Below are 16,355 nucleotides of genomic sequence, written 5' to 3'. Positions count from 1 at the left end.
GGCGAAGCACCGGCGTTTATTTTGCCGCCTCACGACTGAGGCGCGGGGACGGGCGCCTGGAAGAGCTGGTTGAGCCGCTCGGCCTCTCGCCACCCCGACAGCAGCGCCCCGTGGGTGGTGGAGTAGAAGGTGCGGTGCGTGGCCTCGCCGGCGAAGAGGAGCTGCAGGGGCTGCGGTGAGGCGGGGGGGTGAGCGCAGGAGGCCGCGGGGTTGTGCTGAAACAGCCTCAGCCCCTTCGCTCCGCATAAAAACCCAGGAGTGGGCACTTTGCCTTCCCTAGGCACCCACCCCGCGCCGTGAGGATGCTGGGAAGCGGTTGGGAGGAGCCGCGTGTCCACGAGTGTTACGGAAATGGTGCAGGTGACCTGAGCATTGGTGACCTCCCCCACAAGGGGCAGCGGTGCCACCTCCCTGTGCTCCCGCAGTGGCCTGTCCCCACCCCTGTCTGTCTGTCCCTGCTGCGCCCCCTGGGCCTGAATCCTCACCCGGGGGTCGCGGGGGTCCTCGGGCAGGGGCTGTGCCAGCACATCGATGTCGTCCCCCGAGCTGCCGACGGCCACGTAGCTGTAGGAGCCGCGGGTGTAGGGAGCGCTGTGCCAGCGGGACCGGAGCACGCTCCTGGGCGCGGGCAGGCTCGGGTTCCCTGCGGATGGGGGTTAGGGGTGGGCTGGAGAGACCCGCCGGGGCTGCGGGCGGGCGGGGAGGCGGGGAGGCACCTGTCATGGTGCGCAGGACGCGGGTCATGGCGCTGAGCACCTCGGCGTCGCTCAGCGTCTCCATGTGCTCCGACTCCTTCCCCGCGATGAAGCCGCACAGGACGTGCCCGTGCCTGGGGCGGGGAGGTGGGGCTGAGAGCTGCTGCCCAGCGGGACCGTGCCCTCCCTGTGCCCGCCCGTGGCACGGAGAAGGCCTGGAGGATGCCCAACCCCCCCCCAAGCCACCTACTGCTCTGGTGGCTGGAGCACCACGAAGCCGATGAGCTTCTTGAACCAGTTGGCCTCTAGGTCAGCGCTGGGCTCCTCCAGGGGCGACTCGTCCTCCCACACCACTTCCAGGAGCTGCTGCTGGGGCTCCCAGAAAGGCTGCTCGAACTCCAGGAAGATCTTGTTGTTGGTGCCAAAGCCCAGGTGGCGAATGGCTTGTGCTTTCCGCTCGGGAAGGGGAGGCTGGAAGAACTCCTGGTGGTGTTCCTTGAGGAAACCTGCAGCCACAAGATCGGGCAGGCAATGGGGCAGCTCTCAGCTGGGCTCCTAAATGGGGTCTGAGATGCTTTGACCTCCCCGAACCCCTTTCCAACCTCTTCCCAGTGGGAGAGGGGAGGCTGGGAAGGGGTTTAGGTAATCCCTCCCCTCCACTTGCCCGTCTCCAGCCATGCCAGCTGGTCGGCGGGGACAGGCGGGGGGAGAGGGAAGGTGTTGGTTTCCTCACCCAGCGGGACAGTGACGATGACGTGGTCAGCAAGGAAGACATCTCCATCCTCGCACTCCACCCGGACGGGGAAAACCCTGGCATCGTCCCCTTCCTCACGGAAGGACCCTTGCCACTGGATGGTCTTCACTGCCTTGTTGAGCAGGACGGTGCCCTCGGGCAGATCCGAGAGCAGGCGCTCGGCCAAGCTGCTGTAGCCGCTGTGGGAGGAGTCACCGCTGGGGACGGGGCGGCCCCCGGAACGCTCCTGCGTGTCCCGCTCCGGAGCCCCGCGCTTACCGTGGGAAGGTGCAGTCCAGGCCGGGCAGCGACACGTACTCCCCGAAGGGCTCCAGGGCCACCAGGTCCATGCTGTGGGTCCCGCTGATGCAGCACTCCAGCTTGAGGCAGGCGGCGAGCACGGCCAGCTGGAGCTGCCGGGCATCCTCCTGGCCCCCCGCCATCGTGGGCACCGTCCGGGCGATCTCTGCCCGCACGTACTGGCCCACGCTGGGCCACGGTGGCTCCTTGGACCCCTGGAAAGCGCGGGTGGAGGCCAGGAGGGCATAGAAGAGGTCGCGGGCTTCGCGCACTGCCTTGGGGCTCAGCACCTTCCCCGAGCTGCCGTAGGTGACGGACGGCATCGGGGGGTGGCCCCCCGCTTCCACCTGCTGGTTCTCCTCGCGGGCGGCCTCCGGGCCCAGCAGGCCGTAGCGGGAGGCCAGGCAGAACACGGGATTTCCTGGCGAGGGGCCGTGGATCCAGTGTGCCCCCATCTCCGCCAGCCCCGACGCTGCCGGGAGGGAGGGAGGGAGGGAGGGGGGGTCACCCCGAGCCACGGCCGCGGAGCAGCCCTCGGGGCGCAGCAGGACGCGGGCGCCACGTGCCCCCGGAACGGCCGGAGCCCGCCCGCTGCCCCGTGCCACCCGTGACCGGCTTCTGCCCGGCCCCCGCGGCACCGGCCACCCCCGCCACGCGTCCGGCCCGCTCGGGACGGGCCCCCGGGCTCAGGTGCAGCTCCCGCATCCCGGCACGGCCGCCCCCTGCCCCGGCCCGGGCCCGCCCCCCGGTGCCGCCCACCCCCGCTCCCGGAGCCTCCCCGGCCTCCCCGCCCGTACCGAAGGGGCGGGTGCAGACGCGGCCGCCGGCGCGGGCCGCCGCCTCCAGCAGGCGGAGGGAGCCGTGTCCGCGGAGCCGCTGGGCCGCCCCCAGCCCCGCCAGCCCCGCGCCCACCGCCACCACCCGCCGCCCGCCGCCCTCCATGGCCGCCCGCGCCGGCCGGTCCCGCCCTCCGCCGCCGCTGGCACCGCCCGCCGCCAACGGCACCGCCCCTGGAGCGGCCCGAGCCGCGGCAGGAGCGAAGGAGGAAGGCAGGGATGGAGGGAGGCACGGGGGAAGGGACGGCGAGAGGGATGGAGGGATGCCCGTGGGTCCCGGTGCAGTGATGAAGCAGCTGCCTGCACCCACGGAGGGCAGGAGAAAGCCGGGGTGGGAGAGGGGACCTCTCCTGGAGTAGGGGCAGCCCTGGGACCACCTCCCCACCCTCCTCCTCTCCCCATTCCGCTCCTTCTCATCCACCTGACTCCGTGCCCGGCCAGCCTGGCACGGTGGAGGAGCCGTGGCTGCCCATTATCCCGCTGTCCCGCCACACACATCCCAGCAGGGCTGCCCCAAGGGCCAGTCCCAGCGCTCCCAGCCTCCCGTGATTCCCGAACCTTCATGAATACAATAAGACTCTCCACTCCCAAGGCTCTCTGGTGGGTTTTTTTGCCAGCAAGCGTTCCGGCCGCCTGCCCAGGGGTGGGGTAGGGTACTGGGATGTACTGGGATGCTCCCAGCTGGGACCCTCGGAGAACCCACTGTGCCACCCAGCTGTGCCAGCTGCCTCTGGGGTTACCGTGTCCCTGCTGGCCCTGGCAGCTCCCCAGAAAATATTCACATGCAAGGAAGAGCTGGGGGTGTCGAGCACAGGCTCCTGAAACCGCCTTTGAGGGTTTTATTTTGGAGGGATTTTCCCCACCTCCATGTTTGCAGCAAGCAGCAGGGTGGGAACACACGGCCTTGGGACATCAGCCTGGCAGCAGCTTCCTGGTGGGGATGGTGGCCCTGCAACCCAGCCCAGGGCATTTGGGGTCACCATCTCCCGGGGATGAGGGATGGTCATACCCAATGCTGAGCCAAGCAGCCATTCCTGGGCACCTCTGGCCCCCGAGTCCCAGCCCAAACAATGGAGGCAAGTGCCTGGCTTGGCCCAGATGGAGACCTTGCACTTCCCTAGGGACTTGTCTTGGGGAAAAAGGATTCTCCAAATCCAGCCTGAATGCCCCTGGGCTGCAGTTTGGGGCCAGAACCCCTCGTTGCATCACCTGTTGCTGCTGCCAAGAAAGGTTTGGCCTCCTCCATCCCCTCCACCCCTTTCTGTGCCAGGGCTGGGGGCTGCTGTCAGCCTGTCCCCCACAGCCAGGCTCAACAGGCCCAGCTCCCTCCCACCTCCTCAGGGGCTGGGTGCTCTAATCCACAACCCACTGGGCAGCCACTGTGGGGTCACGGCAGGGTCCCCATGTCCCCCCGGCACAGCTCAGGGTCAGCACCATCACCTCGGGGCCCTTCCAGCAGGACCGGTGGCTCCTGCCTGCCCTGGTGCCTTGGCTGACCCCGGTGCTGCCCTCCTGGCACGGTGCCACCGGTCCCTGAGCAGCTCCCAAGCAGGGAGGACAGACCCCAACAACCAAGGGATGCGTGGGAAGCACCATCACCACAAGCGTGTCAGGCCAGCAGGAAGGAGGGGACAGCAGGGAGCGTCCCACCCCCTCCTCGGGCTGTCTCAGCCGAGGGACAGGGCCCAGGCCACCGGCCCCTCCCCGGGAGCCGCCACTCTACCAGGACCCCTCCATCAGCCTCAGGATGCTGCTGTAGAGGCGCCCGGGGGCATCCAGGCCCCAGACAAAGTCCCAGTGGTTCCAGTCGGGGATGTGGGTGTAGGTGATGAGGTGGGCGATGCGGGGCAGCAGCAGGCGCACATCTCTCCAGTCGGCTGCCCAGTCCTCCCCTCCCGACCACACCGCCGTGGGCACCGGCATCTCCTCCACGCGGTACAGGGGCGGGGTGTCCTGGCGGGACACGGGGGCTCTCAGTGGGTCAGTCCCTGCAGGCCGCTCTGTCCCTGCCCCACCATTCTGCCACTATAGCTCCTACCTGCTGGTACACGGCTGGGTTCTCGCTGCCGTAGTCGAAGGCTTTGAACTCTCCTGATTTCACCACCTGGGAGGAGAGCACGGATCTGCTGTGGGAGGCCAGCGAGTGCCACTGCGTGGGTCTGGCATCTCCTGGCCCCTCGAGGGACCCATCATGAGAGGGTGCTCCTCTGGCTCCAGGCCCGTCCCTAGCCATGGGCTGACAAACCAAGGTGTTGCACGTGACTCCTTGACTGCCCTGGTGCCACGCTCTTCCCTCTGAAATCCTGCTCACCACCAGCTGTGTGTGCACAGGGTGCTGCTGGGGTTCCTTCAACAACCTGACCACCTTTTCCAGCTTCCATTGCCTGTAATTTGTCTCTGCAAGGAGGCACACACATGTGAGGCCCTCCAGCCTGACCCTGTTTCCAGCAGAGCCAGTGCTGAAGCTGCAGAGTCCATCTCCAGGGTGCCCAGGACCCCTTTGGACAGGGGGAGATATTGTTGGGTCCCCCTTTACCTCCTCGTCCAGTTCCCCCAGCCTCTTCTTGGGCTCCTACCCCCCAACTCAGCGTCCCCGAGTTCTGCTCTGGGGATCCCTGGGGGGCCCAAACCGGGGGTGTCAGCATCCATCTGTGGCCTCCCCATCCTGTCCCTTGTCCTGCCTGGCACAGCACAGGGCACGCCCTGCAGTGCCCTGGTCCCCAGAGGCACCGGGGCAGCTCGTCCTGCATCCAGCACCTCGTTTCTTGCCTTTACTTTCTCGGGAGCTGCCAGTGTCCAAGATCCCTGAACTCTCGCGTCTGCCTGGGCACAGCAGACTCTCGGGGAAGGGACCATGCCAGGGGTGAAGTGTCTGTGTGTCAGGGGTCCTACCTGGGCCCAGTGGATGACGTTTTTGACAGAGGTGCTGTCGGGATAGTGGGATGTGTACACGTCCAGCCGTGTCTGCAAGGAAACATATCCCAGCTGTCATTGCTTCCCAGCGGATGGGAGCGAGGGTGGCAGCTGCCAGGTGTTTCCCAGAGCAGCCACTGCTGAGTCACCCTGCCTGAAGAGCTGGACCAGGTTCAGGAATATAATTTTCATTAAAAACCAATTGCTGCGAGACAGCGCCAGGAGGAGAGTGATGGGGATAAAGGGTGAGCTCTGTGAGAGACGTTACCCAGGCTCGGGGGCTGTGCCCAAGGCCTCAGTGACCACCTGAGGTCACCCAGATGCTGCTTCAGCAGGTGGGTCAGAGCAGGGGCTGCACCCGGGGTGGTTGCAGTGAGAGGCAGCCCCAGCTCAGAGGCGTTATCAAGGCCCACCTGGCCACTGACACCACCCAGCGGAGCCTGGGGGCTTTTCCTGTCCCAGGAGGAGAAGCAGCTGGCGGAGGGACACGTGTTGCCCGTGCAGGGTCTGCGTGCTGTGAGCACTGGGGGCCAGTGGCCGCAGCAGAGGCTGGGCAGGGCGGGTGGCAGAGCCAGCGGCCCTGGGACCCCCGTCCCCACCGGCACGGCACACCCACCATGTTGAGGTTCTTCTCGTCGTGGCCGCCCAGCAGGAAGAGGAGGTTGGCACAGGGCCTGTGCAGCAGCGTGTGCCTGCACAGCTCCGGGAGGAACCGCCACAGCTTCCGCATGTGCAGGGACGCGTCCGTTCTGCCGAGCAGCAGCTGCGGGAGCGAAGGGCAACGCGCGTTTCCTGCCTTTCCCTCCCTGCAGCCCAGCCCCGGGACTATCCCACCATCCAGGCAGCGAGGGAACGTCCAGGGGTCCAACCCACTCCCCCCTGCCCCCTGCCCCACAAAGACGTGTACAGCTCGTTGCAGGAGCTGATGCTGACTGAACACACACCAGGGAAATCAATATTCACAACTCTCCACTTCCTCCCACCTCCCCCCAAGCACTGGATCTGTTTTTCGTGGAATCAACATTGCAAAGCTGCTCTTTTCCAGGTGTTCAAGTCTAGGGCCCCTACAAGTGCCCCCATGTAAAGGCCACTTTCATCCTACAGATGGAAGGAAGACATGCACTCAACAAAGTGGCCACCCAGGTCTGTGTGTGCACCTGAATCGTGTCTGTGCTGATAAATCAGCAGGAATTAACTGTTTTCTGCTGCGTCAGAGAGCCCCAGGGGCTGTGTCTGGGCATGATCCCTTCTCCAGAACCAGTGAGTTTTGGGGCAGAAGGGTATGGAGTAATCCCTTACCGGAATCATCTTGAGATTTTTGTCCAGGAGGAAGAGCAGCTTCATGAGGGGACTTCTGGCGTGCTTGGCTGTCACTACTGGAGCCAGGGCAAAAAACATTTTGACTTTCTGAGCCAGTTCGGGCATGGATGAAAACGCAATAAAGGCTGAGAAAACAGAAAAACAACCTCAGGCTTGCTCCATCTTTCCTCAGGTGCTTAATCTGAGGGTTCCCTTGGCCCCAGGTCTGTTTAATTAATTATCTCCACTTGGGAATCTGAGATCTCTTGCCCCCTTCCTGCTAAATGTTGGTGCAAGAGATGCCCGAAGTGAGGCAACACCTTTATTCCCTTGGCTGAGCAGGCACTTCAGTGGTTGTTGAGCCCACACGGAGGGGACCCCTCCGCTTTCTGCTGACCAAGCCAATGAGGCTTTTCAAGCCAAGGCGGCGGCAGCCCCTCGGAACGCACCGATCGTGCAGCCCTGGGAGTAGCCAACGTAGTGGAGCTGCTTCTGCCCCGTTTTCTGCAGCACGAAGTCGATGGCGGCCGGCAGGTCGTACATCGCCATCTCATGGAAGCTGCAACACACCAGGGGGACATTGGTTATGAGGCAGCAACCGGTGGGAAAACTCACCTGTGAGATTTGGCTGCCTTGCATTGCCCAGCTTAACACCCGGGGCTGGTTTTCCGGGAGGAAATTCCTGGCATGGATCCTTCCTGCCGTGGCATCATCCTGCCCTGAAAGGGCTTAGTCCTCCCACGGCCGTGGTGAGCAGTAAATAGGCTGTGCAGAGCCTGGCCAGCGTTCCAGTGCCATACCCAGCCTCTCTGCAGACCCGGAGCCGGCTCCTACCAGGATTACAGCACCAGCTCTGCTCCTGGGGATGCTCCTTCCCAGAGGGGAATGGAGCACCAGGTCCTGCCCGTGTGCCTGTTGGTGGGATGTGGCGAAGGGCAGACCTGCTCTGTGAGGTTTTTCTAAAAGCCTGTTTAGGAGCTTGGGCAATCTGCTCTGAAGATCAGCTCTTGAGAGGCGGTAGCAGCTTAAAAAGCCGTTCTCGGGGACGAGGGGCAACAAGGTCGAGGAGCAGGGAGGTGGCAGTGACACTTGTGGACATCTCAGCGGTGTCCCTGCGGATGCCCCCGAGGCAGGGCCGGTGTCTCTGCGTGTCCCCGTGCAGGCAGTGCTGCCCCGTGCTCTCGGCGGCTGCAGGGAGGTGCTGGCACCGTGTCAGCAGGCAGGTCTGCTCCGGCCCCTGCATCCTCCCCGGGACAGGCCGTGCCAGGATTAGGTGCTCTGACTTGCCTGCTCGGAGGCACCCACCTCTGCCTAGAGCTTGGTGGCAGGCAGAGAACACTGCCAGGCTTTTGTAACGCGCTCCAGCCCACCTGAAATCCCAGAATTCCACCTGGTCAGCTGAAAGGTGCTGGTGTCTGCGGGACCAGCTCGTGCCCCGGCTGTTTCCCAGCCACACGTCATAGCCAGAGTCTGCTAGTATGAAGCCAAGGCTGTTGTTAGCCAGATTTTCCACCCAGTGGCTGCCTTCTCCAAATATCCCGTGCTGGAGAAACACGACTGGCTTGGCCCCTGGGTGCAAAAGAAACAGCACATTCCATTGAACCAGGTTCCCTCTATTCACTCACCCCAAATTAAGGCCAGCAAAGCCTCTTCCTTGCACTGCCAGAGGACATGCAAAACGGGCATTTTGATGACGTGTCCTGGCGCTACAGCTTTGACCGAAAATTGGAGAAACGCCACGGATTCAGTGGTTTTGCTTTAACAATGACTATTCCCCCTGCCTGGCCAGGTTCATCCATTCACCTGCTTACATTCAGGGCTTTTTGTGCTGGCTCTGAGCGAAATAGAGCCCTACCTCTGCTGTTAGGCTTTTCTCTTCCGTGAGGAATTCTGTTCAGGCGGATGTAGTAGCCATCACGAGTCAGAACTTCATACTCCTCGCTGGGGTACCCTCTGTGGCAGACGATTTGGCTCTGGAGGGAAGAAAAACCCATGTGGAAAACTTCCCGTAGCCGAGGTGCTTGTCTGACTCGAAGAGCACATCCCTCGGTAAAAGCGGAGTTCCGGAGCGTGGCTTTGCCCGGGGTGTCTCTGGACCAGCTGAGGACTTTTTGTGACAGAGGATGCTCTGTCCAAATCCCGCCCCGGTGATCTGCCCAAGGGAAGAGGAGACGCTCAGCCGCGGGCGCCTCCAGGGCTTGGAATGGTTCCAACCACGACGATTGAAACCGAAAGGATTTACTGACGCCTGACCCCGCTCTCCTGACGGCCGACCCCGCTCTCCTGGCGCCTGGCACCGACAGAGCACATGGCACATCAGGCTCCCAGCCGATGCGCCGGGCAGATAAGGCGGTGAGGCACATGGAACCTGCCGAGCTGGGCTGACTGGAAGGGCAATGGGATAAACCCCACAGGACTCACTGCAAGGCTCCTGAGGCTCTGCCTGAGCTTTATTTATGCTGAAAGCTCCACAGATTGGGAAGTTTCCGCCTGGTGAAACCCAACTGTGGTCCTGCTCACACGTGGCTGTGTGCTCCCTTTGTCACGAGGCTGGCAGGAAAGATGAACTGCAGCAAATTTATTGCCCATGTCCCGGGTCCAGCTAAACCCAGCTTCAGAGTCTCCCAGGGCTCACCTGGACATGGCCCTGAGCGATTTGCTGCAGCTGAAGGAGAGGAGCCACGCACAAATTTCTACCCTCTGGGGAGATATCTGATCAAATCCAGTCTGGGATTATCCCCATCTCTTAACTGCCCTGCTGATAATTGCGCTTAATTCTGCTGGGAGGAGGAGGAACTTGTTAATGATGGTGTGGAGGCAGCGTCGTATGGCAGCAGCTCAACAACACCAGCCCTCTCCATGTGCCCTCCAACCCTCTCTCCTCCAGTTGAACGTGCCCAGACTTTCAGACTGGAAATTCAGAGTTCTCCTGACTTACAACGTTCATGAGAGTCTCGGGGTTTAGAGCCTTTTTCTGCTCGGCGGCACTTTCGGAGCTCGTGGGTGCTTGTACGAAAAGCAGGATTGCAATGAACAGCCACATCTTGTGCCTGTGTAAATAATAATAACAATAACAATGACATCAAAAATAACGATAATGATAGTAATAATAGGAATAGGAACAACAACAACAACAACAACAAAACCAGCAACACCAATGCTGTTGTTGTTATTGTTGTTGATTATTATTATTATCATCAGATTTGATATGAATGTTTGGTCCCACTAGCTTATGATGAGTTAAGTTCCTCACATATCTGAAGACCACACATCGTCTTCTGGGCTGGGACAGTGGAGGGAATTCCCAGTTTCAATTTACTTTACAGTCCACATGAGAATTGTTGTACCCCTCTGTAACAGACAGGGTCTGGTAACAGGCAGGACCCTTTTTTTGCATTTTTAATGGCAAGAAGAGGAGAACCAGCTGTGCAATACGAGAACTAAACCATTGAACCAGTTGTCTTAGGGAGGAAATGAATCTTAAGGGCGACTTCATGCTATGGAAGGAACATGTTTAGGGTGGCTGGGCTATGACAGTGTCTATACTTTTCCTGTTTCTCTATTGCTTAGCTTTTGTACCCAAAACTCACTGTAAACAGAAGGATCCTATGAACTGAAACTGGTAGAGCCTCATAGGAAGGCTATTTATTAAATAAGCATAGCCTGAAAAAAGCAGAAACCTTTTTGATTACCTTAGAGACTCCTGAGCTGAGCAGAGGTCTATTTTTAATGCACACAGTTAATATTATATATGATTTCTAATGTTTTGCCAGCCTCTCAAAAGTTAGAGCTCAACTTCAGCCCGGCAGCATGAATTGTGAATTGCTCTCTGCCTCCCTCCTTCTCCTCCCAGTGGATCTCCCACGCCATGAGACTTCCCTGCCCCCTGAAACATTCCCAGCAAACCTCCCCGTGGTATCACCAAGATGCGAGTTAAGACCAAAAGTAACAAAGAGCAACCGAGGCTTTTCCCCCCTCGGGACAGCTCCGAAAGGACACAGATCCGAGCGACACAGAGGAAAATACGTTACCAGGCCGAGCCCACTGGTGCGTCTGAGCGGGCTGGTGGTGGCAGTGCTGGTGCCTCTGTCATCACCGCCACAGTTAAAGGACCACGTTGTGTCAGAGCCCAGCCACGCTGGCACCCTGCCGTGCCTCGTCACGTGCCCTCCAATTAGCAGATGAGTGCTGATCACTCCCGTGGTCCCTCCCTCCGTGTGGCCGTGACTTCCATGCTTGCAGAGGATTGCGTTTCCAGACGCAGCCGGACTGGCGTGCGGAGGAATTCCAGCTATGGAGTTGCACCTTAAGCTCATGATAGCCACAGTAAAAAAAAAAATAATGCCAACAGCTTTTCTTTGTAAAGGGCCATTTCCTAACTCCCAGGGTCATTTCCTAACTCTCAGGGTCATTTAGAAGAGTTCCTGGTGTGACAGAAAAGCCTGGGCTCTACCATCTTTACAAAGCCTCAGCAGCATGCCGAGCTCTCCAAGGACACCCCAAGGATAGGTCAGGCCTTACTGCCTGCCTGGATGGGAGACAGTTGGTCATTCCAGCCCCCGTGAAAAGTGACAGTGGCCCAGGCAGCCTCCTCACGGCCCTGAGGTCCTAAAGGTGTCGTGGCAGCAAGGGGCAAGTCACAAAAGCTCTGCAGGGCTTTCTGGAACAGCAGCAGGCTGAACGTCCCTTCTGGAAAAGCACCAAGCTGAAGGTCTCAGCAGCAGCCAGCGGTGTGGGGAGAGCTGGTGCAACACCTGTGCTTGGCCAAAGCCACAGGTATTGCACAGAGCAGAGGTGTTTGTTCTCCACCTGCAGCCCGTGACCACCCAGCCCACGCCTTTCCCTGCCTTGGTAGCCGCCTGAAAGCCCGAGCCTGTGGCTGGCTCTGCTGGCATGTGCCCTCCCTGGCCACAGGCTGCCTTCCAGTGCTGCTGCTGCCGTGCACGAGCGGCATGTGAGTTGTGAAAGGCAGCCCTGCGTTGCTCCATCCCCACGCTGGGACGTTCTGTCGGTGCCACGGCCGCTGACGCCGAGTGTGGGCGTGTTCCTCCCCGCCTCAGGTGTGGCCAGGGCTCAGCGCCTTCATTGCCTTGGTGCTGCACCTGTGCCTGCTCTGGGCTTTTGGAAATGTCTTCCCTCACCTGTGAGCACAAAAATCCCTCTACACAGAGTCAGAGAATCGTGGAATGGAACCCATCTGGGTTGGAAGGACCTCAAAGCCCATCCAGTGCCACCCCTGCCATGGGCAGGGACACCTCCCACTGTCCCAGGCTGCTCCAAGCCCCAATGTCCAGCCTGGCCTTGGGCACTGCCAGGGATCCAGGGGCAGCCCCAGCTGCTCTGGGCACCCTGTGCCAGGGCCTGCCCGCCCTCCCAGGGAACAATTCCTTCATAACACCCAATCTAATCCTGCCCCCTCTGGCACTGGGAACCCATTCCCTGTGTCCTGTCCCTCCAGTTCCTGCTGCAGGGTCCCTCTCCAGTTTCCCTGTATCCCTTCAGACCCTGGAAGGAGCTGTGAGCTCTCCACACAACCTTCTCCTCTCCCGGCTGAGCAGCCCCAGCTCTCCCAGCCTGGCTCCAGAGGGGAGGTGCTCCAGTCCCCTCAGCAACTCAGCGGCCTCCTCTGGACCTGCTCCAACAGTTCCACGTCCTTCTTGTGTTGGAGGCACCAGAACTGTGCACAGAATTCCAGGTGGGGTCTCACCTGAGCACAGGGGCAGAATCCCCCCCTCCCCTGCTGCCCACGCTTCTGCCTTCTAACCCCTCATTATCTAGGGGTGGTACTAAGTAGCAGTAATAGCAGTAATAAAATAATAGTAACAGAGGTTGGAAAGGCAGCAGAGACTTCTCTGGCATCCTCAGGCTGTGGAATGAGGCCATTGGAGCAGTGTGTCAGTGCTGAGGGGTGTGATTCAGCATCTGGAGTTATTCTACCTGTAATGGAGGGAGACAAGGTGCCAAAAGAAGCAGCTGGATTTTTACTGAGGAACTTTTGTGTAGCTTGGTCAAAGGGAGGCATGAAGACCTTTGAGGACTTGAAGGAGGTTAGGTTTAGATGGGCTATTGGGAAGGAATTGCTCCCTGGGAGGGTGGGCAGGCCCTGGCACAGGGTGCCCAGAGCAGCTGGGGCTGCCCCTGGATCCCTGGCAGTGTCCAAGGCCAGGCTGGACATTGGGGCTTGGAGCAGCCTGGGACAGTGGAAGGTGTCCCTGCCCATGGCAGGGATGGAATGACGTGATCTCTAAGGTTCCATTCCAACCCAAACCACTCCAGGATTCCACGATTCTCAGAGGGGTGTGTGTCCAGGTGGGCTGGTCAAGGTGTGACATGGAAGGCAAGGGTTTCCAGCTAACGAGTCATCCATGTGCTTCCTGGGCTCGGCCTGAGGCTCAAAGCCTGTATTTTTCTTGGCCTCTCAGGCCCTTTAAGAATCAAAAGTTACATCCTCTGGTGTCATGTGTTGCTTCTGCATCTCCTCAGCTTCACAGGTATTAGGCAGCATTGCTGCGGGATGCCTTTCATTTCCTCATTTGGGGCATCACAGGACTGCAACCCCACCTGCTGCTGGCACAACAGGAAGAGAAGCAGCCCATGGAATCAGCTGTGTCCCCCCTGCTGTCCCCCAGGGGCAGGTCTGCTGCTGCTGAGTCACCTCCTCTGAGGCACATCGGGGTGCAAGCGGCACTTGCATTGGGGTTAATCATGTCCTGGGCTACCCGTGCTCACCTCTCCTCCAGCTCCTGCCCTGCTGTTCCTCCTGCTGCTCTCCCACATGTGCCAGCCACCAGACTGTGCCCACGATGCTGGCTGGTGCCTCTTGCCAAGCACAGGGGTGAACCAGTCACAAGTCACCTGGTCCTGGCATCCTGAGCTGGGAGAGGGAGCATCATCCTGACTTAAGCCCTGAGAGAATGGCAGCTCTTGTGCAATCCCTGCCAGACAAGCACAGCTCCCTCGCAGCAACCTCGGAGAACGTGGCTCAAGTTAAACCTGGTGGGGGAAGCAGTCCTTATCTGCTTGTACCTCTCCTAGTGTAAAGTCCCTTCAGCTAGGCTGGATATCTCTGGTTTACACATTTAGTAAGGGTTTTGCTGATACTAGAGTTGCACAGTGGAGCTTGAGGAAGCAGCTGGTCTTTTCACAACACCTCATTAGAGTTGTTCGTGCAATCATTTCATTCACTGTAATGAAACTGAATAAACAACAGCATAAACCTTTCTGAATGTGGATTGGGAAATAATGGAGATGTGATCACTGGTGGTTTTTCTCTGGTAATTCCTCCCCTGTTCCTGTGTTCAGAAGAGCCCAGAACAACCCTTAACTTCTTGTGCTTCTTCCCTGATCTCTCTTTGTTGTACAATTTAAAGTGTAATTTTACACTTTAAAGTGTGTTTTAAAGTTTGGTTTGTGGGTGAACAGACCTGGGACAATTTGGGCAAAATTTCTCAATGAAGAAATACTTACAGTTTTCAAACTTGGTGTCGTAGTGCTGTTGAGATTATTTTCCAGCATATTGGAGAAAAGCTGATCTGGCTCAGCTTTGCCAAAGCCCTGCTCAGGGCTATCAGAGACCTTTAGGGAGCAGGAACACCTCCCACAGACATAGTCCAGGGTCAGGGATGATCACAGAACCACAGAACGAACCACGCTGGAAAAGACCTTTGAGATCCTCAAGTCCAACCTGTGAGCTTACAGCTCCTCATCAACTGAACCTGGCACCGAGTGCCACGTCCAGGCCTTGCTAAACACCTCCAGGGACGCTGACTCCACCACCTCCCCGGGCAGATGATTCCAGTGCCCAGCCACTCTTCCAGTGAAGAATTTTCTCCTGATGTCCAACCTAAACTTCCCCTGGCACAGCTGGAGGCTGTGTCCTCTCGTTCTGTCAGTGGTTGCCTGGGAGAAGAGCCATGAAGATCAACATTGTGAAGTTGTGGAGATGATTACATCTGATCTTGATTTCAGCGAACTGTGACTTTCCATGGCCTTATCCCATTCCCACCTGCTTGAAGTCCCAGCATACGAAAATGCAAGTCTCAAAGATCAGGGTGTCTCTCTCAGAGATTCATCTACCAAACCCAAAAGAAAATTTGAAAATTACAGGGGAAATGACACAGAAATTGCTGTGGGTTCCTGAAATAAGAAAGCAAAGTGTTTTCGGCCAAGTAAGAGTCAGATAAAAATCTACCCAGCAATGGCTGTGGGAATTGTTGCCAGGCCATTAAGGATCAAAAAGATGTGAAAAGGCAGCATACCATCTGTCATAACTCGATGAAACCTTGTCCCAGATTAACCCTGGGACAAATCAGTTTCTAAACAACCCCACAGGCCAGCACGTTGCTTAAAGCAGGCACCAGAGCAATCTCTGGATTACTTGCAAAAGCGCCACTTCCCTTCAAGCCTGTGCCTGGGGGAAGGAGGCTGTGGGAGGGGTGCTCAGCACCCCTCTGGCCTGGGCACAGCCTGGGGCAGGCCCTGTGCTCCGCTCCACAGCTGCTGTGTGGCTGCTGCTCTTCTCACTGACTGTGTGATGGAGGGAAAGGGTCAGCCAGCACAGTGGCACCGCCGTGCCCTGAGCGGGACGTGACACAGCCTTAAGCCCTCATGGCCTCATGTGACACACTCTGCATGAGCACATCTGGAAGAAAATTAAACAGGAGGCTGAGTGATCAACATCCTCCCCGCTGGAGGTGTGTGACTGAGGCAGGTTTGCCCACACGGGGAGGATGAAAAGGGTGGTGAAGGCTTTGTGCTGTGCTGGGAGGTCTGAGGGTGAGAGGTTGAACTGATCACCATGGACTGAGATATGTAGGACATTGGTCTGCTGGAGCCACTCCAGAGAAGGCCACCAAATTGATCAGAGGGATGGAGCAGCTCTGCTGGGAGGAAAGGCTGGGAGAGCTGGGATTGTCCAGCCTGGAGAGGAGAAGCTTTGGGGTGACCTCACTGGGGCCTCGCAGGACCTGAAGGAGCTATAGAAGACATGGAGAGAGACTCTTTACAAGGGCTGGAGGGCCAGGACACAGGGAATGGCTTCCCTCTGCCAGAGGGCAGGGCTGGATGGGATATTGGGCAGGAATTGTTCCCTGGGAGGGTGGGCAGGCCCTGGCACAGGGTGCCCAGAGCAGCTGGGGCTGCCCCTGGATCCCTGGCAGTGTCCAAGGCCAGGCTGGACATTGGGGCTTGGAGCAGCCTGGGACAGTGGGAGGTGTCCCTGCCCATGGCAGGGGTGGCACTGGATGGGCTTTGAGGTTCCTTCCCACCCACAGCATCTGTGATTCCACGATTCTGTGATACCCTGTGCAATCAGCACAGACCTGTCTGTCAAAAGTTAAAAGTTGGTGCTTTTAAAGTAAACTTAAAACAAATGGCAGGTGGGAACGTGGTGTAGTGGTGAGCACAGCTGGGTTTGATGACCTTAGGGGCCTCTTATGGATTCTAGGACTCTAATTTCCTGCCAGCTTTTCAGAAGTCTGCTGGGGAAACATCTTGCTGGCATCCTTGGGTGTTTATTTGCCAAGGTGGAAAAGTCATCCTGCATTTGCACTGCTGTCCGTGGCACGAGCACAGTGCAGT

The 16,355-nt window shown here is 59.0% G+C and overlaps 2 protein-coding genes and 1 long non-coding RNA gene across 3 annotated transcripts; all 3 read right to left on the bottom strand.

The window, feature by feature from the left end:
- On the bottom strand, positions 1–2,670 carry PAOX (polyamine oxidase). The gene is made up of 7 exons (XM_048311050.1): positions 2,526–2,670; positions 1,708–2,200; positions 1,429–1,628; positions 946–1,201; positions 717–829; positions 486–643; positions 1–170 (listed from the first exon to the last, which is right to left on the bottom strand). Exons 1-7 carry the CDS (start codon positions 2,668–2,670, stop codon positions 30–32), a joined length of 1,506 nt encoding a protein of 501 aa, XP_048167007.1. The 3' UTR covers positions 1–29.
- Positions 2,671–2,978: 308 nt separating this feature from the next.
- On the bottom strand, positions 2,979–15,745 carry LOC125329308. The gene is made up of 3 exons (XR_007205122.1): positions 15,614–15,745; positions 15,134–15,142; positions 2,979–2,989 (listed from the first exon to the last, which is right to left on the bottom strand). It is a non-coding gene; the product is annotated as an uncharacterized LOC125329308 (long non-coding RNA).
- On the bottom strand, positions 3,157–10,901 carry LOC125329302 (lysosomal acid lipase/cholesteryl ester hydrolase-like). The gene is made up of 10 exons (XM_048311051.1): positions 10,808–10,901; positions 9,715–9,826; positions 8,632–8,749; positions 8,147–8,345; positions 7,226–7,335; positions 6,777–6,922; positions 6,094–6,240; positions 5,457–5,528; positions 4,603–4,668; positions 3,157–4,517 (listed from the first exon to the last, which is right to left on the bottom strand). Exons 1-10 carry the CDS (start codon positions 10,867–10,869, stop codon positions 4,284–4,286), a joined length of 1,266 nt encoding a protein of 421 aa, XP_048167008.1. The 5' UTR covers positions 10,870–10,901; the 3' UTR covers positions 3,157–4,283.
- Positions 15,746–16,355: the final 610 nt, after the last annotated feature.

The sequence above is a fragment of the Corvus hawaiiensis genome, chromosome 8 (genome assembly GCF_020740725.1).
Source record: "Corvus hawaiiensis isolate bCorHaw1 chromosome 8, bCorHaw1.pri.cur, whole genome shotgun sequence".
NCBI classification, from domain to species: Eukaryota; Metazoa; Chordata; class Aves; order Passeriformes; family Corvidae; genus Corvus; species Corvus hawaiiensis.
This window is presented reverse-complemented; position numbering and strand designations above follow the sequence as displayed.